General features: G+C 34.3%; 2 protein-coding genes across 5 annotated transcripts in view; one reads left to right on the top strand and one right to left on the bottom strand.

The window, feature by feature from the left end:
• Positions 1–17,209, bottom strand: part of wdr37 (WD repeat domain 37) — a 42,730-nt gene extending 25,521 nt beyond the window's left edge. The window contains exons 1-7 of one of the 3 annotated variants that reach the window (XM_016484875.1): positions 16,926–17,209; positions 15,688–15,732; positions 15,627–15,637; positions 14,505–14,683; positions 9,895–9,991; positions 9,343–9,438; positions 8,633–8,697 (exon numbers count right to left, since the gene is read on the bottom strand). In XM_016484875.1, coding sequence (XP_016340361.1) covers positions 8,633–8,697; positions 9,343–9,438; positions 9,895–9,991; positions 14,505–14,642 — 396 coding nt within the window. In that variant the 5' untranslated portion in view covers positions 14,643–14,683; positions 15,627–15,637; positions 15,688–15,732; positions 16,926–17,209. Of the gene's footprint in view, positions 1–8,632; positions 8,698–9,342; positions 9,439–9,894; positions 9,992–14,504; positions 14,684–15,626; positions 15,733–16,925 lie in introns of all 3 variants that reach the window. The other 2 variants (XM_016484874.1, XM_016484876.1) reach the window with 2 other exon arrangements.
• Positions 17,210–18,448: 1,239 nt separating this feature from the next.
• On the top strand, positions 18,449–23,341 carry idi1 (isopentenyl-diphosphate delta isomerase 1). Of its 2 annotated transcripts, none has more exons than XM_016484924.1 (5): positions 18,449–18,736; positions 19,236–19,387; positions 19,511–19,603; positions 20,828–20,958; positions 22,934–23,341. In XM_016484924.1, the coding sequence occupies exons 2-5, from the start codon at positions 19,246–19,248 to the stop codon at positions 23,288–23,290; spliced, it is 723 nt and encodes a 240-aa protein (XP_016340410.1). In that variant the 5' UTR covers positions 18,449–18,736; positions 19,236–19,245; the 3' UTR covers positions 23,291–23,341. The 2 variants fall into 2 exon arrangements, with proteins under 2 accessions (XP_016340410.1, XP_016340411.1); XM_016484925.1 differs by having other exon boundaries at positions 18,458–18,736; positions 22,973–23,341.
• Positions 23,342–24,781: the final 1,440 nt, after the last annotated feature.

The raw sequence follows: 24,781 nt of genomic DNA, 5'->3' as shown, positions 1-24,781 counted from the left end.
GCAATAAAACAAGAACAGCATTCAAACACCATTAAAATATATAAAAGCTGACAAATTTATGACTGAAAAACAAATGAATGACAAAATAGTTGGTAAATCGTAAAAACTTTGCATGTAAATATATGGATCATCTCTGGAAAAGGAAAGAAGCTGAGCTAAGAGAGCAAGGTGACCAATGGCTGTTATGGTGTCGATGCATAGAGTAGATATGTATTACTATATAATTTAATGGCAGTAAATGACACATTCACAAAAGTGCACAATATTTATTTAATAGTCAATGAAATATCTTATATAACATAAAATGTGCATTACAGAAGGGATCTTTGGTAATATCACTGTAACAACCTTTCCTGCAAACTACCACTGATATGGATGTATGTTAAAAGTTTAATAGGTTAGACATTTTTAAAAGTTATTAAAAGTTTAGGGTCTTTAATATGTTTTTAAAAGAAGTTCACCAAGGGTGCATTTATTTGATTAAAAATACAGGTCAAACAGTAGTAATCTGAACCATTATAACAATTTACAATAACTGTTTTCTATTTTAATATGTAGGGCTGCCCTCAACTAAGGATTTTTCTGGTCGACTAGTAGTCGACATTTTAAGCATTAGTCGACTAATCGCACGTTTATTAATAAAACATTTAAATCATTATAATGAGCCTTTAATTGCCTACAAAGCCTAATAAGCGCTCAAGCGCACTCATAAAGCTTGCCACAGCGCACCGCAGAAGCTATGATTATGAATGTGTCAGGGAAAAACAGTAAGTAGGCTGCATTAACATTTTAATCATTCACTGATAAACTAGTGCTTTCTTTGTTTTCGGGTTAAGAGATGAAGTCGGAGACACTGACACTGCCTCGTCATCTCCACAGTAGTGGATGCGTCTGTATGCATGTTTCACACGGATTACATAATCTGAGAATATTTGTTTTCCATTTGAATTGGTTCATTTGAAAGTAGACATTTCACTCTCTATAGATATATTTTTAATGTCTGTAAGGCAAAGATTTGAGAGAGATTTGACAGAGAGTTTCGCGCTCGAGTTCACAGAGACCGAGACGGCAGAAAGCGCATCCTGTTTGCTTTCATTATTTTACAAAAGTTTGTTTTGTTGTTATTGTGAATGCACACAAATATACGTAGAGTCTTTGCAGATTTGTAAGACGTATTACTCTTATCTGTATGACCAAAAATGAGGGAGTATTTTAAGAGCAAGTGAGCGCACCGGCGCCTTCATCTGTCCTGCAGTGAGCGCGCTGCTGTTCAGCTTCCACACAGACACTTGAATAGCGGACATTTCTCTAGGTTAACATTAGATTGAGCGGCTATGTAAAGTTGCTAATACTTACATATTTCAGATGATAAGCCATATTTGTGGTGGATGAATGATAGGCGAGTGTTTGGATGTCCTGCCGGATGCACTGTATTACCATAGACCAGCCGTTAACGATCTGCGTGACTTTGCCAATGTGGATTTTTTTTTTTTTTCTGCGACTAAGCGTCTAAAAATTTTGGTCGACCAATCCTCTTCTGGTCGACTAACGATTAGTCGACTATTAGGGGGCAGCCCTATTAATATGCATATGTAATTCATTGTCATGATTCAACAGAAATCATTCAAAATACTCTCATTTGCGCCTCAAGAAACATTTCTGATTATCAATTTTGAAAAGTTGTGCTGCTTAATATTGTTGTGGAAAGTATGATACTTTTTCCAGGATTCTTGAATAGAAAATGAATAGAAAGAACAGCAAGTATTTGAAATAAATTAATACTTTTATTTAACAAGGATGCATTAAATTGATCAAAAAAATTACCATAAAAACATTTACAGCATTTCAAAAGATTTTCATTAAAAATATATTTTAAAGAGTAGTGTATATTAGTATATCACTAATTTAAATTTTGCAGGTCATTTGGCATTTAGATATTTGAATAGGTTCAACACTTGACTTAACATTCAACTGCTCCCTCTGAAAACATTAAATAGTTCATTTTTACAATTTACAGTTGCACAACTGTAAACTGTAAAATACTGTACATATGATCTGGTAAGTGAAAAAAATACTGTACAGTAATCTTTACTTGCTAACTACAGAGACGACACCAACAGAAGTTCACAAAAAATATTTAGGGATGCACAATATATCAGTGACCATTTCATGTTGTATTTTAGTTTTGTTTTTATAATGTGAAGCAAGTCATTTTCTAAAACTTTAACAGTATATAAAACTAAAATTCTAAAATATATGGCTAAAACTTATATTTAACTTAAAACTTAAATTAAATCCCATTTTTACTTTCTTTTTTAAAAAGTAATAAGATCCAAGTTAAACAGTACAGATTTATAATAGTGGCAATTATAAGATAATATCATGAAAATTGGCATATCGGCCAACATTTCTATATCTGTGCATCCCCAGCATCATCTGTAAAAGCAAATACTCAGAATAAAGAAGTATTGAGGTACATTGTCCTAACTTTAATAAAAGTTTTGGCATCACAGGAAGCAAATGACTTCTACAAAGCAATGGACTGAGGGAGGTGTGCAAGCATGTGAATATGCAGCCTAACCACTACTAAGCACTGCTGAGAGGTAAAAGCAAACACAGCAAGCACAATGAGCCCTCATCTCAGCACTGTGAAAATGCTCTGTAATATTAGAAAACAACATTATAAAATAACTGAACGCGTTCCTCACACTGTAGAGTTCAATCAAACATCCAAAGACAATCATGAAATTCCTTGAACTGTCACGTACAATATCCTTCAGTTACATGGAACCAAATCCACAAGAGGGCTTTCACTTAGAACTACACTGCCGTTCAAAAGTTTGGGATCAGTAAGATTGTTTATGTTTCTTATGCTCTTCAAGGCTGTATCTATTTGATAAAACAATACAGAAAACAAACTGCAATTTTGTTAAATATTATTGCAATTTAAAATATCAGTTTTCCATGTTAAAATACTTTAAAATATCATTTATTCCTACGAAGCAAAGCTGAATTTTCAGCATCATTACTCTAGTCTTCAGGATAGTTCACCCAAAAATGAAAATTCTGTCATTAATTACTCATTTTGTTCTAAACCCGTAAGACCTCCGTTCATCTTCAGAACACAAATTAAGATATTTCTGATGAATTCTGAGAGCTCTCTGACCCTCCCATAGACAGCAATGTAATTAATAGGGCTGTGTATCACCAGCAAAGTCACGATGCGATACGCATCACGATACGGGACTGCACTGAATTTCACCTCAGAAGAATTTAGTAAAACAGCTGTTTATTAAACACTGCATACCATAGGGCCGTTGCTAACTATTGGCAGAGCAGGCAGTTGACCTCTGCATTATGAAGGGCCTCCATAACTGTACCACAGTACAATAGCCTATAGGTAATGGCATATGTTTCATGTTTACATTGGGCACTCCCCACCAGGTACAATATTCTGATGGTTTGCATCTTGTTTTTAAGCCCATAAATAATAATGTACTCGTTCTAATAAATGTATATAGTAATGTACTCATTCTAATATATTAAAATCATCTTAACATTGCTGGTAGGTTATCATTGCACAGATCAACACACTCTCTACGTTTAAAGAATACAAATAAAAATTAGAGGAGTTCTAAACTAATGCGCTGTCTTCACTGTACCTCACGCACACACGTTTAGTCACACACACAGATCACGCTGCGCGCGCGCACACAGACATTATTTTTCACGTTAAGACAAACTTTTTAGTGCTGCCCCTCAAATTTATCAATAAAATAGCTTAATCGCTGAAAAGCTATATTATCTTTCTCAACAAGGAGCTGGTAACATCGTCTTTTCTAAAGCAATTAAAGCCACAGCTTCACTGTTAATAGAGAAACGCGGCAAAACAGTGGTAATTCATACATACACAGCCTCTCTCTCTCTCTCTCTCTCTCATAAATGAACACTTGATAAATTACACTTTTCTGATAATAGAATATTGAAGTGGAGATTGCTAAACTGCAAGCTAACCGGTGTTTTCAGAAAGTAAGCGCGTTTAAACAGTGGAGAGAGAGCGCGTTACACATGGTTGCCAGGTTGACAAAGATAAGTAACACACTTTACTTTAAGCTCTGTTTTGGGGATTTCGTCTCTTTATATCAGGCAACCCCGGTTCCTCTGCAGCCAGATTAAACCTCGTTGTATCCTATATATTATGCTCTATTCATCATTTTTTTTAGAAACGTTGCACTTTTCTACTCCGTTCTTGTATTCAAATTAAGTGCGGTCCACTGATGCACACGTGCCGCAATATAGATACAGGGACAGCTGTATCGATACTTGTAGCGTCAGATTTCTGTGACGATACATTGTCGTATCGAACACAGCACTAGTAATTAACACGATCAAGGTCCAGAAACGTAGCAAGGTGATCGGTAAAATAATCCATGTGACATCAGGGGTTCAACCGTAATTTTACGAAGCTACGAGATTACTTTTTGTATGCAAAGAAAACAAAAATAACGACTTTATTCAATTCGTCTCCTCCGCGTCACCCTGGTGCCATTTTGGAGAGTATCACATACGTAAACAACGTATGCTGTTCTATGTCATCTGCTGCGCCATGCTGATATGTTTTCTACGTTGTTTACACTTTGATTTGAACGAAAACAACGTATCCGCGTGACGCAGCTGACACAGAATAGCATACGCTGTTTATGTTCAGTGGATACTCTCCAAAATTGAGCTAGGGAGACGCGGAGGAGATGAATTGTTGAATAAAGTCGTTATTTTTATTTTCTTTGCATACAAAAAGTATTTGCGTAGCTTTGTAAAATTACGGTTGAACCCGATGTCACAGATTATTTTACCGATCACCTTGCTACGTTTCTGGACCTTGATCGTATAAATTACATTGCTGTCTATGGGAGGGTCAGAGAACTCTCATGAGCTAGGGAGACGCGGAGGAGATGAATTGTTGAATAAAGTCGTTATTTTTATTTTCTTTGCATACAAAAAGTATTTGCGTAGCTTTGTAAAATTACGGTTGAACCCGATGTCACAGATTATTTTACCGATCACCTTGCTACGTTTCTGGACCTTGATCGTATAAATTACATTGCTGTCTATGGGAGGGTCAGAGAGCTCTCAGAATTCATCAAAAATACCTTAATTTGTGTTCCGAAGATGAACAGAGGTCTTACGGGTTTAGAACGACATGAGGGTTGAGTACTTAATGACAGAATTTTCATTTTTGGGTGAACTATCCCTTTAATTTTTTTTGGGGACCTGTGTGAGCATTTTTTCAGGATTCTTTGATAAATAAAACAAGGAATTTAAGAAATTAATACTTTTATTCAGCAAGGATGTGTTAAATGGAAAAAAAGTGATAGTAAAGAAGTTTTAATTTGAATAAATGCTGTTTTTTTATTTGTATTCATCAAAGAATCAAAGAAAAACGTATCACAGGTTCCAAAAAATATTAAGCAGCACAACAGTTTCAACACTGATAATAAATCATCGTATTAAAATTCTGAAGGATCTTGTGACACTGAAGACTGGAATAATGATGCTGAAAACTCAGCGCTGCGTCACAGAAATAAAGTATACTTTAAAAGTATATCAAAATAGGAAACCAACACAATATTACTGTTTTTTGTATATTTGATCAAATAAATACAGCCTTGATGAGCATAAGAGCCTCCATTAAAAAACATTAAAAGTCTTACTGATCCCAAGCTTTTGAATGGCAGTGCACATATTTAGAACATCAAATCGCAATATTATTACAAAAAAAACACCCCACTAAAAGTAGTTCCAGTGTCCATTGCTGTAAAGTTTAAAATATTCTCTGAACTATGTAAACACAGTACTGTTTTTTTTCTAACAGACTATTATTTAAAACACTAAAAGTATTACGTTTTATAAATGATTAACAAGTATGGAATAAACATGTAATAACCATGTAGTAAAAAGAAATATTATTGCTACTTAAGATAACTTATTTTCCTGTTCTTATCCTTGTCCATAGATCTCAGCTCAACCATACAACTGATTCATGGAAGGTTTTCATTTAAAAAATATATTTTAGTTTTATTGATCAAATCAAGACTAATTTTACTAATTTTAAGCAAAAAAAAATATTGAACATTCAACATTTGCAATACTATTTATGGCATTAAAAAAGCAAAATGCAATAGGCCTAATATAGAAAAGGAAAATACACTATTTACAGCCTAAAAACAAGAGAGCATTTTCAACACTGACTAAACGAGAAACATCAGCTAATGTTCACGGTGACGGGGAAAGAGCTGTTGGTTTTTTCTCTTCTGTCATATCTTGTGTTTTAAAGGGGAGGGTTGTGTGAGGGATACCACATTACAGAACTACTCAGCAGGGGGATCAACTTTTTAATGTTATAAAGAGAGAACTTATTTACAAACACAGTTAAACAGAGTTTGTTAAAACAAAAATTCCACAAAAAGGGGAAAGATTAATTTCAGCGTCCAATTGAGCTGTCTCTAAACCCTTCTAAACCAGAATACGGTAATATCATTGTTAGATTTAGTCAACTGTCCTGGTTCTCTTCCAGCCTGCACATCTGGCCCTGCTCACCATCAAGATATTTGACCATGGCATATTTTTTGCGCACAATATTCTTACTGGTTTAGAGTTTGCTCAGTTGAAGAACTAGTATGCTCTGATTGGCCTTTCACCATAGAGCTCTTGAGAATCATGAACTTATTCAAATTTTCATTTCCTCTGGCCAAATTGCTTGAATGGGGTAAGATTTGCAGGCAGAAGAAAATCAATGCCAATCAAAGGTTTCCAAGCCAACCGTTAAAAACGTCCATAAGCAATACTCATTCTTGATATTTGCAAAACACTGTCTTAACGTCTTTGTTAATGTTGTATAATGCTGAATTCGTGTCAGCGTTAGCCAGATAAGCACAGATTGATGGCTTGTCACAAAGCACATCACTTCTGGGTTATGACCCCCAACTGTTGGATAGTTCATGCATTTTGGCACACTGAGGAGTTAATTACCCATGAGTCTCCACCCCATAACTCCCAGTTCCCCACATTGAAGTTGCGAGGTCCACCTACTTTCCCCGGGAAAGAATTTGAGCGCTACATCAGTGAAACCGAGAAAAAAGAACAATCGTAATCCATGAGGACCAAAACATTAAGAAGACTATTTGAATTTGAATTAGCACCATTGAGCTCTATAAATTTAAGAGTGCACAGGTGTTTGGGTCCAGTAATGGAGAGATGTGGAAAGTTGAGAGAAATTATGACATTTGAAAACATCAGCGGTCTAAATGCCTAGCTTTGTTTCTTTAGGTAAGAACACTAAAAATTAGGGGTGCGAACATGTAATATGGTAGCTACACAGCAAAAATAAATAAATAAGCTGCTGCTAAGCTGCTAACAGTGTACATGGATACTAGTTAATCATTTTTTTGCAGTGTATTTAACTTGATTAGGATTTTGTACTAAATTACATGAATATTTGAATTCATACAATTCAAATATTTTGGTACAATACACAATTATTAAATCACACAAATGTAATGAAGTATAATCAAAAATGTGTCAGAAGTGTTGGAATCTGGATTTGGTGAAAACTAAAAAGTCAATAAATTAATTTTAGGTAATAAAGGAATGTGTAAAAAAAAAAAAAAATGGGTATTACATATCATAATATAATAGACTGTGAAATTCCATAACTGATGCATTGAACTGTCAATGTCAGATCAATGCATGGCATAACTCTGACACATTTTACACCCCTACTGATCATATCATCGGTATGTAATTCCATGAAATGTGTATGTGAAACTGGAGGTAGTTTGTATAATTGAAAGAATCTGAACAAACAGAGCAGACAACTCAGCACTACGAAAATGCAACACTGAGACAAAACAACTTATGGTTACATATCCACATAAAACAGCTTGCTCTAGAGATGTCACAAGTCAATAACAACACTAAAAAGATACTATTTTACCAGTTAATCAATAGTGTCAACTCCACAAAATTTCTATGCCAGTTGCATGCCATTATGGTACACGCCGTTATTTTAATTCAATTTCTTAGAGATAGTTTAACCAAAAAATGAAGATGCGGTCATCATTTACTGCTCATTTAATTCCAAACCCAATTTGACTTTGGCTAATTTCGAAACACAAATTAAGATATTTATGAAACTTGAGAGATTTCTGTCCCTCCTTTGAAAGTCTAAGTACCCAAAATGAGTAATGAGGATCAGTAAACGATGAAAGAATGATCATTTTTGGGTGGAACTATCCCTTTAATAATTATGAAAACTTAAAGGAGTCCCAATAATTGAACTTCATTGGTTTTAATCGTCAGATTTCACTGATATTGGTAACATTTTGGTATTGTGACAACCCTAGCTTGTTCATTCAGTATCTACATATGTTAAGCAGCAAAGTCTGTACTGTCACAAAACAAAAGGACAGTTCAAAACAAAAGTTCTTTACAAAGAACAGGACTTTGCACTAAGATATTAATTTTTTTTATATAGATTAGTGATTCTGAGAGAAATATTCTGAGCTTAAAAAACAGTAACAGAGTTTTACACGGAGTGAAATGTCAGCAAATAACCCCATAGATACAATCATACCTTGCTAGTGGAGGCCTTGTATGTCGTCTTCAGCTTTTGGGAAAGTTGACTTGTGCTGTGACTTGCTGTGCACAAGAAATTACAAGATTATGAGTGAAAAATACGATCAATTATACATAACACTGTTAGGTTTTAAGTTTTCAATTTCATCCACACCAGGTTTCAATGTTTTAAGTTTTCAAGTTCTTCCAAACCAGACTAGAAAAACCATTTTTATGGACCTCACTTTTTTTTACAAGAGCATTGTCAAGCTCAAACAAAAAAGGGCCCCATTCTACTGTACATTTTTGTCTAAGGAGATTATATGGCGATATGATTTTATGTTCCTGTTAGAAATGGGTGTAGCTGAAACAGTCAACCCCTTAATTAAAGAAGGTGGTGTCCACAAACATCTGGCCATGCAGATCTACTGATAAATCAATAGTTGTTAGAAATGGGTGTAGCTGAAACAGTCAACCCCTTCATTAAAGAAGGTGGTGTCCACAAACATCTGGCCATGCAGATCTACTGATAAATCAATAGCAAACTGCACTTAAAACATCATCATGTCATGTGAGGACATAGCTTTAGGCACAATGTTAACAAATTATTCCCTCTGAATCATCAAAAAAAAACAATGTCATTATTTATTCAAAAGCTTGTTCAATGATCTGATATAATGAATGCAGAAATGAACCAAAAGCTAAATGTCAGTTTTGTTTTGCATGTACCTTTTGTTTTCAGGGCTCCTTTGCTCAGATCGCCGCCATCAACAGTCTGTCCTTCTCCAGCCAAACGTTCGTTTAGAGATTCAATCTCTCTCCGCACTGCACAAGAGCAGAGCGTATGATATGGCGGTCGCTAATAAACTGAGCAAATCACTGATTGTGTCACATTTACAAACTATGTAAGGGATAACGTACATTCAAATAAACCCAACAGTTTGATGAGGACCCACGTCACCCTGAAGGAGCTTATACCTCGATACTGACTGTACATTAATCTGCTTGTTACATGACAACTCACAATTTAAATTATACATTCATTATTTAAAACAAATCAATTGTAATACCGAAAACAATTAAGGATTCAGATCTTGAGAATGCTGTGAGAATGCTACTTACTTAGCGTAAGTTGACTGCTGAATTAAAACCAGTTGTTCTTCATGTGCAAGGACTGTGTTGTCATCATTAAATTAAATATAGTAAGTCATGTAAACAGAGTCCAGACATGAAAAAAGCATGTTAAATACAGTATGTTAGAAGCTAATTGGTACTACTCACATTCTAAGTTTTCAATGTAGAGATTTTCAAACTCCCGTTCAATCTGTCCAAACAGGTCCAGTAAGTTACTCCTTAAGGCCATCGGCAACTTGGAGTCCTAGATATTGAATCAAATAATCCATGTTACACATACTCAGAGAATGCATCATCAAAACGCCTTCAAACTTAAATTACAACAAATGAGAAATAAGGACTTTGCACTGTTCTACTTTGTACATTCTAACTATTTAAAAATAATGTTAACACATAAAAATAAACTACTAAAACACAAAAAATGTTGAAGGGATCTTGCTAATAGTTTATTTTTAAGAGAAAATATAACAAACACCAGAAATCTACTAATAAACTATATAAATTTTCTTGCTGTTGTAAAACATTACATCTAAAATGATATGTAAAATATCTATCTGTTCTAAAGCTTTACATAAAATATCTTGCTGTTCTGAAACTTAACATCTAAATGTTTACGTAAAATACCTTGCTGTATTAAAGCTTTACTTAAAATATCTTGCTGTTCTGAAACTTAACATCTAAATTTTTACGTAAAATACCTTGCAGTATTAAAGCTTTACTTAAAATATCTTGCTGTTCTGAAACTTTACATCTAAATGTTTACATAAAATATGTTCTTTTTCTATTTTTTTACATAAAAAAATATCAGTTCTAAAGCTTTACATAAAATATCTTGCCGTTTTAAAACTTAACATCTAAATGTTTTTGTAAGATATCTTGCTGTTCTAAAGCTTTACTTAAAATATCTTGCTGTTCTGAAACTTTACATCTATATGTTTACGTAAAATATCTTGCTGTTTTAAAGCTTTACATAAAATATCTTGCTGCTTTGAACCTTTACATCTTAAGATAAAATATACTACAATTCTAAAAGTTTGCATGAAATATCATGCTGTTCTTAAACTTAAAATGTCTTGCTGCTCTGAAACCTTACATTTAAACATTTATATTAAATATCATGCTGCTATAAAATCTTTTTTAAAAAAAAAACTTAATGGTTATGTTAATGTTAACCTAAACTTTGCGTAAAATATCTTGCTGTTCTACAGGCTTTTAAGCCTCAGTACAGATCATTTCTGTCCTAAATGCATAATTTATTTTTGAGAAAGAGAGCAACCAAATATTATTAAGGATAGAAAATAATTGACAGAAAATAATCACAACAAACTCTGAAAAAGTAAAAAAGTAAAGAGATCTCTATTCAAAAACATAACTAATCTACCAAATCAACTTACCTCCATTATCAAAGATAAGAAGTTCCAAGTAAAGTCTTTCGGCCTGATTAAAACTACACAAAGAAAAGCAATCCACAAACAAACATTGTTGTTGTGTTGTTTAGACTAGCTATGTCCATATTAACTACTCCAGGACAACAGTAAACCAATGAGAACAGTGTAAAAGTGAAGTCAACTGCTCTCCATTCTATCAGTACCACATGTACTTATGTGTGAGAGAGAGAGAGAGAGAGAGAGAGAGAGAGAGAGAGAGAGGCGGCAATTATCAAACAACAGCTTGTCGTCTATTCTTATAAACCTGCTCAATCCTAAAACTTGTGGTCACCATAGCAACTGGACATAATGACAGCATTGAGAGGGTGAAAGGCGGTATAGTCTAAATCCAGTGAACGGTTTACAGTAGGGACTGCCAATCAGAAATGACCCTACAGAGGAATAGACAGAACAATCGAACCCCAGCGTGGGCCGCTCTTTAAAAATGGATGAGGCTATGGACCATAGAAGAGTACAAACCATAGACCCCTTCCAAGGAGTATCAATAAAACAGATGACCAAATGGCATCATGTCTCAAGTCTGACATGAGTTAGACTACTCTTAAAGGGGTCATATGACGCGATTTCATGTTTTCCTTTGTCTTTGGAGTGTCACAAGCAGTTTGTGCATTTATAAGATTTGTAAAGTCACAAAGATGAACGTCTCAAACCCAAAGAGATATTCTTTATAAAAGTTAAGACTCATCCACGCCTTCCCAAAACGCCTCATTTAAACACACCCCAACAAATCTACGTCACTTTGTGGGAAGATTTGCATAACACCGCCCAAATGTATAATGCAAAGAAAGAAGGCATAACTTTTATTCTCACTGCAGTATTATTGCCGCTGCCGCCATGTCGTGGAGACGCTGTGTGTTTCCAACTATGGTAAGGGGTGTAACATCTCTGTCATGCGCTTGAGGTATTCGGCCAATCACAACGCACTGGATAGCTGGCCAATCAAAGCACACCACGCTTTTCAGAACGATGAGCTTTGTTAAAATCGATGCGTTTCAGAAAGGCGGGGCAGAGAGGAGCAACAATAATGTACAGTATGTGGAAAATAATGTAGTTTTTTGAACCCTAAACCACGTAAAAACATTGCATTACACCAAATACACAAAATAATGCTCTTTTTAGCAACATCATATGGCCCCTTTAAGACTTTAATTTTAACATTTTGTTTGTGTAAGGAATGTGCGTCGATAACAGACTCGTTTAGGACAAACGTTGTGTGTTAGAGGATGTAAATTCCTGGGATACGTTACAGTACCAAACAATGACAAAACTACTCATTGACAGAAATACTTAACTCATGTCATTTGTTCACCAGGTATAACATGGACTTTGAATGTGACATTTAATTTTTATGACACCAGTATTCAAACTCCTTTCCATTCTTCCAAACCAGAATCACTCTCAATAAAGACATTGATCCAGTGTTATTATTTCTATTTTATGTACAATTTGTCTTTCAATTCAGTTTGTTTTTTTGTTATTTGTTAGTTTTACTTTTGGATTTCAGTATTCTAGGGATGTCAACTTTAATACATTTTTATATTAATTTATTCATTTAAATATGTTTATTGTTTTTATTTTCAGGGCCAGAAATTAGTTTTTCAGTGTTATCTAGCAGCATTTTTTGTTTCCAATGTTATAATACACCTAGAATTAAAATTTTACATTTTAATTAATTTGTGGTCATTTGAATTTTATTTATTTTATTTTACTTTTGCTGTTCCTTATTATGTTTTTTTTTTTAAGAAAAAAAAATACTTTGTTGTTTCCATAATAACACTTAATCAATCAATCAACATTGGCTTCCTGCAACACTGAACATGTCTGATACACTGTCTCCTGAAACAGTCAAGATAATAATAATAAAAATAATATTTCTACTAGTAGCATTTTTGCATTTTTTATGTAAGTGGGTTGTAGGCATTTCCAACTTTATAAGACACCCAGAATGAAAACCTAGAATTAAAATGAATTTATGGCCATTTTAATTTTATTTCATTACTTAGTTTTGGAGAAAACCAATGCATTTTATTTTACTTTTGGAATTCCTGATAATTTTTTTATTTTTAGATATATATATATATATATATAAACTGTCACCGTCCCACCTGTGGGATGCTTGGCGCTCTTTTTTTTTTGTTGTCCTTTTTCTCTATCAAATCTTTTAGTAATCATCATAAATCATATATCATTTGAAAGCTTAGAAGCCCAAGATTCATCATGTGAAAACCATTTTGAAATCAGACATTGCATTACCATGGAAATGGGATCTTTTGGCGGTCTCCTCCCCCTTAGTAGGCGGTGTCAAGTGTCATATTACAAAACGCATTACGGTCTTTTAGAATCAAACCTTTTTATAATTTTGACAAAAAAACATATCATTGGAAAGGTCCGAGTCTCAGGATTCCATATTTTGTGATAGAAGTAATATTGACTGAGAAATCTAGACATTTGTGACAGAAAAATGCATTAAAAAAATTCAATGGAGTTTGGATGGCACCCGGTGGCTGTTTGTGGTATAACGCACTAAATAAAATCTCACAGGAACCTCAATTTTTTTCATATCAACTTCAAATTTGGAACATACCTTATTTAGACATAAGGCTTTAATTTGATACCAATTTTAGGGTAAAACCTGTTATGTCAAATATTTATTATATATAAAATAAAATTAAATTAATATAGTGCATTTTCTTTACAGTAAATTTAAACTACCATAACTTTTTGATACTTTAATTTTTTTTTTAAATTTGAAAGAATCTGCTGATTTTCTTCTTTAAAAAGAGACCAACCTTATGTCTGTATTCCAAAGTGTTCATAAATTACAACAATTTAAGTTTGGATAGTGCAACTGCATGCCTATTTAAAAAAAAAGTGGGGTGACAGTTAAGGGGTTAAGAAAAAAATGTTTTCATTTACATTTTTTATTTTTCCATAATAACATTTAGTTAATCAATCAACTTTGGCTTCCTGGAAATGGAATACGTCTAAAATACATTATGTCCTGAAACATTTTTCTTTTTAAAATTCAACTAAATTCTAAAACAATAGCAAATTGTTCAAAAACAACATGACACGTGTTTACACGGATACTTCCATATCCCAGCTGTCATGATTTTTTGAATGTCAACATTTTTTTTTTACAAACAATGTCACAGAACTGGCTTTGTGTCATTCTTGACTGTTCACCTGGGCATGACAGCATGCTCGTCGCTCACACAATAGAGTTCATCAAATGAAAAACACGAACTTCAAACCGGGATCTATACGTGCTCATGCGAGTTTCAGAAACAAAGAGAAAAAACAACGTACCTGTCCCTCCAGCATGTCTCTCTGCATGCCTGGCCTGTCCTGCTCGGTGCTGTTGGTCCTCCTAATGGAGAGACTGTGCGACTTGCGCTTCTGTTTGACTTGACGGGCGGCTGCACTGTTTCCACTTTCAACAGGCATCACTCCTCAGTGACGTCCCTCTACGCACTTCCTACCTGAAACTGAGCAATCAAACGGCAGGTTTGGCCTCACCCTACAGCAATGGAGGAGTAGAATGTGTCCTTTGTTGGACACTATGCTGCATACACTATTTCTGTATGTGATGTGTAAATAACAAGTTAAACATTGAGGGAGGAAACTTAAAGTAAGCCTTTGTTGATGACATACTGGAGGTATATGTTGTCTTTACTAGGGGTGTAGGTTGATTTAATGCTAGTTAAGCATACATCATAATAAAATTGAAATGTTCAAAAGAAGCTCGAATAGAAATGTCAAGATGAATCTAATAAAATGTCCAGGACATTTTTTTTTTTTTTCACAGTGAAATACGTCCTGGACATTTTTGACAGTATATATAGGCTTATATATTGTAAAAAAAAAAAATGTTTTAATTAATGTTTGAAAATAATTCTTTTTTTTCGCATTACAGAAACAAAGATTTTTGCTTCACAGTATTTTTCATCACACTGCTGTAGTGAAATTTTTTACTATTATTGCCTTACAATATTAAGAATTGGATCTTCTTATACTGCATTAACAAAAAAAAAATCATATCACAATAACAAGAACATAAGAAGAAATTAGCTTAATTATCATGAAAGTGATCATTAAGATTTTTGCATTATTGACATTTTCTTAATGCAAAATATAATTTCTTTTTTTCTTGTCTTTTTCGAGTAAAATACGACTTGGACATTTCTTTTGAAAACCCATCATATTTGCATTTTTAGATGAAGCGATGGATGTTATTTTAATGTAAAAGGAATATGTTAAGCGAGTTCATGAAGTGTTAAATGAAAAGTTAATCTCAGGCGAGCAGGCCATTATCCACAATAACATACAATAGAAATGTTATTGTCAGCCTGAGCATCTTAACAAGTCATAAAAAATAAAAACATAATGCTAAATAAAGGGCATGCAAAATAAAAATACAAATACAAATACCAGCCATGGAGAGCAGTGAATGATAAAGAAAGCAGACACATCCTCAGACGACCGCTTAAAGTGATGAAGAAGATCTCAACAGGAAGCCCAGGGCCGCACTCCAGCACTGAACACAAAACAACACCATCTATCGGTTCACAAACATGACAATGAAGAGAGGAAAAGCTGCAGGCATGGAGTGACAGCATTCTCACAACCTAAAATAACAGAGAGGAGGTGGACGGATGGAGCAGGTAAAACAGACAAGTTTGAGCTGATGGGGTTAGCGTGTATATGAACAACTCATGAAAGAAAAAAAACATGCATGAAGTATATGCACCTGCAGCATCATGCAGTTCTGTCATGCAAACTGTTGTGTTGGATGCAATTCTTCCCAGATAGAAATCATTACATTAGTTGCATCCCAAACGACGCACTATACAGCACACTATGCACTTATGAATTTTATAAGGTTATTTCAGCATTCATAGCCTGATAGCCCCTTTGTTTTTGAGATGGAGAGAATATTACATTTTTGATGAAAGAAAGATTACAAAATACAAACTTTTTTTTTTTTGGTTCTGGAATAATATTTACTTATAAATAGTTCATAGGAAGACAAGCAATAAATAGAAAAAGAATATCAATTTTGATTTAAAGTTGACAAAATAAAACATGATCCTAGTGAAATTTAAATTTAAAAGAAACATATCATGGGAAACAACAGTTATGTTGCTGTTATGAAATAAAAACGTTTGATGTACTACACAGACGAACTCCAATTAATGTACTAAGATAGTACCCCCGCCTCGGCCTCTACGGCTGGGGCCCTACCCCCCCCCCCCCCCCCCCCCCACACACACACACACACACACACACACACACACACACACACACACACACACCTCATACCATGTCTCAACACTACCATGTAAACAATGTCATGGTATATTGTCCAAAAATGGCAATATGGAAGTAGCATGATGTTTCTTCATACGTTTTAAAATGTTTTACAACGTACAACTTCCTGCAGATCGCTTATGAAAACATGACTGCCACAACGTCAAAAAATGTCATCTTTTATTATTCTTGTCTCACAACGTATAAAATCCCTGACACACACACACAGCAGTTTGAGGCAAGGTCAGCTGGCCTGCTCGGCTAAAACAGCACTAACGCTGCTCGTTATCAGTCACTAACCCAGCGCCGTCATGTGTGTCTGTCAGCGGCTGTATGATGATAAAGTGTAATTCACCTGATTAGCAGCCAAGTTAATTCTCCATTATGACAAACACTAGCGCCTCTGCGTTCGATACTCACATTTATGACCGCTTCAGATGATCTGAAGGCGTTTGTCAGTCGCTGATGGAGGGACGCTGTGTGTTTGAGTCCTGCAGCATGACCACACAAACACACACTGCTGAATCTGTCAACTAATTCACCGGGATTTTCACACTTTGATGTTGTTGTTTTTATCAAACCCGACACTGTCAGCAGAGTGTGAAGCAAGAGGAAATGACAACAGATCAGACTGGCCTCCGACCGGATGTAAAACTTCAAAATTAAAGTCTCAACTTGAATTTTCTTCCCCCCCATCGGTATGTATTAATACTAAAAACGCATAGATTTTCTCTACAAATACACATATGCAACTACATTTGTAAACAAATCATAATTATTCAATTACGGATCATTCAGATTACAGTTAAATTTTACATCGCCTTTATGTAATAACATACACAAACAACAGAGGGAAATTTACTAAATTATTTTGGGTCACATATGGAAGCTATGTGTACTAATACAAATTATTTTTATATATTAAACAGTCAACTAAATGCGAAAAAAAATCGATTACATGAGATGTCAGATGAAAATACAATCTCTCGTGAAATATTTATGTATTTATTAAATCGTTAACATCAGTTAAATCACTGATTACGACTGTGTTTTTTAAATATCTTTTAAATGTTATTATTATTATTATTAAAAATTTATTTATTTGATTGTTTTTAATTGTGTATCTGTGTGCTGATATTTCCAGCATAACTGTTAAACAATAAATTACTGTATTTGATATCATGTTCCGAATATTTCATGTGAAAAATATAGCCTTATTGTTTTTTTAAATAATATTAATGTTGCTGTTGTTGTTATTCTTATTATTATTATTGATTGATTTTTCAAATTGTCTTAAAATGTGTGATTTCCCGCATAACTGTTAACAGTTAAATTACTGTAATTAATATTATGCAAAAGCTACATGAGATGTCAGATGAAAATACAATCTCTCGTGAAATATTTATGTATTTATTAAATCGTTAACATCAGTTAAATCACTGATTACGACTGTGTTTTTTAAATATCTTTTAAATGTTATTATTATTATTATTAAAAATGTATTTATTTGATTGTTTTTAATTGTGTATCTGTGTGCTGATATTTCCAGTATAACTGTTAAACAATAAATTACTGTATTTGATATCATGTTCCGAATATTTCATGTGAAAAATATAGCCTTATTGTTTTTTTAAATAATATTAATGTTGCTGTTGTTGTTATTCTTATTCTTATTATTGATTGATTTTTTAAATTGTCTTAAAATGTGTGATTTCCCGCATAACTGTTAACAGTTACGTTACTGTAATTAATATTATGCAAAAGCCTTTATTTCGTTTAATGTCATTTCTTGATTTTCCAAAGCTTTTCCCGTCAACCACACCCGGAAGACAGCCTAGATGAATATTCACCAATCCGAGGACGGCTTCACCCCCAACAACCAATCAAAACCTTTGGCATGAAACGTCATCTGTAGGCGGAAATCGGTGTGATCGTCAGACTCGAGCAGTGATCAGTTTAGCGCTGTGCGTGCGCTACTAAAGACTCGAGCGTTAGCAGTCCTGCAGCGTGAGTGTGTGAAGCGCTGCTTTATCGTTGAGCTGTAGAGCAGCGGCGCAGCAGCGCGTGGTGTGATGGCGTGTTGGTAGAGCTGGGCTGTGATTGGTCATGGCGCGGGTTATGGGCGGTGCGCAGATCAGCGGCTGAGCGGCCCGTCAGAGTAAATAAAGCCGCTGCTCGAGCTCAAGCTCTGCGTCTACTGTTACCTGCTCCACAGACACGCAGCTCCACAGGTGAGTGCAGCGAACATCTTCAGAACATTTATACAACTCCCTTTATCAGCTACTGATCTTACAGGGCCTAAATAATGTGTCCTTATAATTTAGCACTATGCTAAATTAATATTTCTCGATTTTTTTAGTAATAATTATTGTAAAATATGTAAGTGTCGTTTATTATTATTATGTTTACGTTCTTTGCTATTACGTCTATGCTATTTGCCTAATATGTTAAACTTTTTTTAAGTGTAAATGTGTTTCAGTGTTATTTAATTAATTTTTTTTTATATATATATTTAACTATTATTCATTACATTATTTAGTTATTAAACAATTAAGTGTATGTATTAGTATGTTCTAAATGTTGTTATCGGTTTACCAAAATGCAAAAATAAATGTTGTTTTAGGTTGTTTTGGAGCATTTGTCTTCTATTTGTTTAATAATTATTATGTGAAATGTGTGCATTCTAAAGCATGCTTTAGTGTGAAGGTGAAAGAGTCTGTGTGTTTGCAGTGGGGTCAGGATGCCGGAGATTAACACGGATCATCTGGATGAGAAGCAGGTGCAGTTGCTTGCAGAGATGTGCATCCTCATCGACGACGATGACAGGAAGATTGGAGCTGACAGCAAGAAAAACTGCCATCTCAACTCAAATATTGAGAAAGGTGCATGATATTTTACTGTTGATTATAATGCATGTGCATGTTAACAAGCTTTACTATTTATTTATTTAGTATTGAATATATAAAGTCATCAATTAGATGATTTCCCTGCTTCCTCACTGACAGGATTATTGCACCGAGCATTCAGTGTTTTCCTGTTTAACAGCGAGGAAAAGCTGCTCCTTCAGCAGAGATCCAATGCCAAAATCACCTTTCCAGGTCTGTCACTGGTATTTTAATGTTATTTATATACTAGTTATTCCTATTTTTAATTATCTACTAGTATTAGCTGGTTTAATCTTTAGTATGTGCTTTTGTCAGTATTTCTATCTAAACTAATTTATTTATATTGTAGTTTTAGTCATTTTAATGTTTTAGGCAACATTCACTTGTATCTCAGCTTTACTTCAGTTACCAAAACCGTTTCGTTTTAGTTCGCGTGAACAACACTGGATGCTTTTTCTCATTTCCTAATTCTTCACAGAAATCAAATACTAATTTTGTAAGGGGGTTTTCTTCATAAATGTGTGATTACATGGCAAATAGTAGCACAACTGTTGAGGAAGACACTGAGGGCCAGATTTAGTACCAGCTTAGACCAGCACAACCCCTCTTTTGGCATTAAAAAACTACTTTCAAGACACACAGTAACACTGAGCAATGAAAAGACAGTTGTTTTTGTGGCTGGCCTTATTGCATGTGCATTTGTAGGAGTTTCCACTCCCATCTGTACTTTCATGGGACTGCGGTTTAATGCTAAATTGAGTAAATCTGACCCTAAGTACTCGCTCTCTGTTCCATCAAACCGTTGGTTTTCACTTAGACATAGCACAAAATGGCTTAATAGCCTAATCCTTGCTATTATAAAATGTTGGCGATATGCCAAAAACACCAATGTTCAATACATTTCTCAATGTATAAATAATTATTATCACAATAACTAATTTGTCCAACAAGTAATATGCTGTAGGTATCTGGTCTTTCTGATATAGAATACGGAGAGGTGAGCGTAAATTAAATATGGCTCATCCAATCAGATTTTTATGGAAGCCCGTTTCCGCCACTGAAAAAAAAAAAAGGTAATTGCGACTTTTTATCTCACAATTCTGACTTTTTTTCACAGAGTTGTGAGTTATAAACTTTTTTTTCTTGCAATTCTGACTTTTTTCCTCAGAATTGCGTGATACAAACTCGCAATTGCGAGTTAAAGTCCAATTTTGAGGGGGGAAAAAAGACTGATATGTTCTCAGAATTGCGAGTTTATATCTCACAATTCTGAGAAAAAAAGTCAGAATTGTGAGATAGAAAGTCGCAATTACCTCTTTTATTTTTTTTATTCAGTGACGGAAACGGGCTTCCATAGATTTTAGAGCTGTAGTTATTCTTTTTCAAATGTTGTCACAAGCTGAAATAAAGTTTAGCTTGTTTGATATGCTTTTCCAGGCTGTTTTACCAACACTTGCTGCAGTCACCCTCTCCACACCGCCAGTGAACTGGAGGAGCAGGACGCCATCGGGGTCCGCCGCGCCGCACAGAGACGCCTGCAAGCTGAGCTCGGCGTTCCCACCGATCAGGTACTGAGACCAGTGATGGGCAAATGAAGCCTCGTGAAGCACTGAGTCTTAAAGCAAGCAGAAATCTTCAATTCATAGTCATGGCATTAAATCTTGTGTGTATTGCTGAAAAATTTCGTCTTTTCCTTCATAAACTCACTCAGAAAACAAGATTTCTTATCTTCTATCAGTTTGATTCTCGAGTAAATGTATCTTGACTTAAGAATCTTTAAACATGCACTGGAAAATGACAAAAATGCAGAGGAAGAACTGCTCGTTTTTTTACAGTGTGATCAGAAGTACAGTAAAAGTAGTGCTGGGCGGTATACCAATATTCACTCATCATGACCGTAAAATAGGGCATTCTAAGTATTTCCTCAGTATTTCCTCTCTCAGTCAGTAGAAAATATGGTTAACACCCGGTCATGCATGAAAAAAAAATACCTTCATGTACCGTGAAACTGGTATAATTTTGAAAAATACCGTGATATCAGTTTTTGGTCATACCGCCCAGCACTAAGTAAAAGTTATTTCTGTGTTCCACAGGGTTTCTGCGGGTCTTAAAAAGTCTCGATTTCCTTTTCCACAAATGAAGGCCTTAAAAAGTCTTCCATCAGTGCAGAAAGTCTTCAAATCAAAAAGTCATGGCATTAAATCTTGCATGCATTACTAAAATCTGAATATCTTTCTAAGTATTGTTGTCTTGTTTTCCAATACAAATATCTAAACATCTTTAAATAAAGATGCAAAATTTAGATAGTTGAACTCGTGTTTTATTTTTTTGAGATACTGAAGAAAAATAATCCTAGTTAACGAACAAATATCTGCCGATGAGGAATGAAAACGTGTTTTCCCTTTGAATTAAGTTGATATTTATTTTTCTTTTAATTTCTCACGTCATTTTGATTAATTTCTCAGAAAAGAAGACTTATTATCTTTAGTCATTTGCAAGATAAAAATACTCAGCAAGAACATCAGTTTTTTTACAATGCGATCAGATGTACAGTAATAGTTTTAAAAATGAATTAAAAAGTAATGAAGATCTGTTAGAAGTTGTATTTTTAATAATACAACTCATTGTCTCTTCCCTTAGACATTATAACATATTTCTGTGATGCAAAGCTGAATTTCCATCAGCCACTACTCCAGTATAAAGTGTCACGTGATCCTTAAGAAATCATTCTAATATGCTGATTTATTAGAATTAGAATTATCAATTCTATATTCAAATATTTTTGGGGGAAACTGCGGTACGTTTTTCAGGATTCTTTGATGAATAAAAAGTTAAAAAGAACAGCATTTATTCAAAATATAAATCTTTGCTATTACTTCTTATCAATTTAACACATCCTTGCTGAATAAAAGTTTTAATTTCTTTCAAAAAAGAAAGAATAAAAATCTACTGACCCCAAACTTTTAAACTGTAGTGTATATTGTTAGAAAAGATTTCTATTTTAAATAAATGCTCTTCTTTTTAACTTTTTATTCATCAAAGAATCCTGAAAAAAAAAGTATCAGGTTCCAAAAAAATATTAAGCAGCAACAGTTTCCAGCACTGATAATAAATCAGCATATCAGAATGATTTCTGAAGATCACATGACACTGAAGACTGGAGTAATGATGCTGAAAATTCAGCTGCGCATCACAGAAATAAATTAGATTTTAATGTATATTAAAATAGAAAAACGTTATTTTACATCATAATAATATTTCACAATATAACATTTTTTCCTGTATTTTTGATCAAATAAATGCAGCTTTGATGAGCATAAGAAACTCCTGTAAAAAACATTAAAAATCATTCTGATCCCAAACTTTTGACCGGTAGTGTAATGAAGAGAACATATTGACGTCGGGTTCCATTCCTTTCCATTTATTCCTTACATTTTCTTAACTTAGTCTCTAAAGGGTTTTTAAAAAGTCTCAAATTTACCTTCGTAAGACCTGCAGAAACCCTGTACTAAAAAATGTGTGTCGCATTATTTATGGCTTCAGAAATCTGGATGTTCAGGGCTAACCTGCTGCTTGTCCCAGGTGCCTCCAGAAGAGATGACCTACCTGACCCGCATCCACTACAAAGCCCAGTCAGACGGCGTCTGGGGCGAGCACGAGATCGACTACATCCTCTTCATGCAGAAAGACGTGGATCTGAATCCAGACCCCAACGAGATCCAGAGCCACTGCTACGTGTCCAAAGAGGAGCTGAAGGAGATCCTGGAGAAAGCCAAGAATAAAGAGCTGGAGATCACGCCCTGGTTCAGCCTGATCGCAGAAACCTTCCTCTTCAAGTGGTGGGACAACCTCCATAACCTCAAACAGTTCATCGACCACGACGGGATCCACCGCATGTAAGCCACGTCTGGAAAGGACTCGTTACTAATGGACACTTTAACGGTTAATAAATGTTTGGACAAGCAGAGAGTTTTATTTAGCATTAAAGCTCTGATTTGTAGATTAGAACTTTAAGCAACGTTTCAAACTGCTGCAGGAACACCGAGCATTCGCTGTCTGTCTGTCTGTCTGTCAGAGGATTGAAGGAGGATTGTGTGAAGTGCCTAGTTTCATACAAAATACTGTTTTGTGTAGATAAAACTATCAGGACTCATTATGAGGTTTACAGTTATGTAAAGTAATTATTAAAGAAGTAAAATAAAATGTGGTTTCTTCATAGTCTTGTTAATTTGAACCCATTCATTTCACAATTTTTAGAAAATGAATATGGAAAATTATGATCTATTCATCCCTAAGGTGTTCCTCTCAATAATACATTTTAATTACAAAATCTAGTTTGGAAATACTATACTATACTATACTATACTATAGTTTCAACGTTTGGGCTCAGTATGATATAGACATGTTTTTTAAAAGAAACTCACTATCTCTGATTTGATCAAAAATGCCGTAAAATCAACAATATTGTGGAATTTTATTGCATTATTACAATTTCAAATAACTGTTCTCTATTTGAATATATTGTAATATGTAATTTATTCCTGTGATGCGCAGCTGTATTTTCAGCATCATTACTCCAGTCTTCAGTGTCACATGATCTTCAGAAATCATTCTAATATGCTGATTTGCTGCTCAAGAAACATTTCTGATTATTATCAATGTTGAAAACAATTGTTTCACATTTTTGTGGAAACCGTGATATCTTTTCAGGATTTAATGATGAATAGAAAGTTCAAAAGAGCGGCATTTATTTTTGGGCAAATATTCTGTGGACTGATGAGACAAAAGTTGAACTTTTTTGGAAGGTGTGTGTCCCGTTACATCTTGCGTAAAACCAACACAGCATTTCATAAAAACAACGTCATATCAACAGTCAAACTTTTTAATGTAGTGCCAGGCAGGTTTGGACAGCTTTTTTCCCTTAGTAAATGAAATCATTATTTCAAAACTGTGTTTTGTATTTACTCGGGTTATCTTTGTGTAATAAAATTTGTTTGATCTGAATCATTCAAGTGTGACAAATATGCAACAAAAAACAGGAAGGGGCAAAAACTTTCACAGCACTGTATACCCTTTTTTTTTTTGCCCCGTTTTATCATTTATTAAAAGTAAAAACACGTCAATGCTTGAAACACAAACAGCAGGACCAAATGGTGGTCAAATCAAACTTAAATCAATATATCTCTGTATCAACAGTAAAAGGCAACGCAAACTCATATACAGGTACATTATCTATCACTCATTTCAGAAAGTGAAACCCATATATTATATAAATTCATTACATATAGAGTTAAATATTTCAAGCCTTTATTTCTTGAAATTGATGATTATGGCTTACAGATAATGAAAACCCAAAATTCAGTGTCTCAGAAAATTAGAATATTATGAAAA

The sequence above is a fragment of the Sinocyclocheilus anshuiensis genome, unplaced genomic scaffold (genome assembly GCF_001515605.1).
Source record: "Sinocyclocheilus anshuiensis isolate Anshui unplaced genomic scaffold, SAMN03320099.WGS_v1.1 scaffold870, whole genome shotgun sequence".
NCBI classification, from domain to species: domain Eukaryota; kingdom Metazoa; phylum Chordata; class Actinopteri; order Cypriniformes; family Cyprinidae; genus Sinocyclocheilus; species Sinocyclocheilus anshuiensis.
Note: the sequence above shows the minus strand (reverse complement) of the source record. Positions and strands in the feature narration are given on the sequence as shown.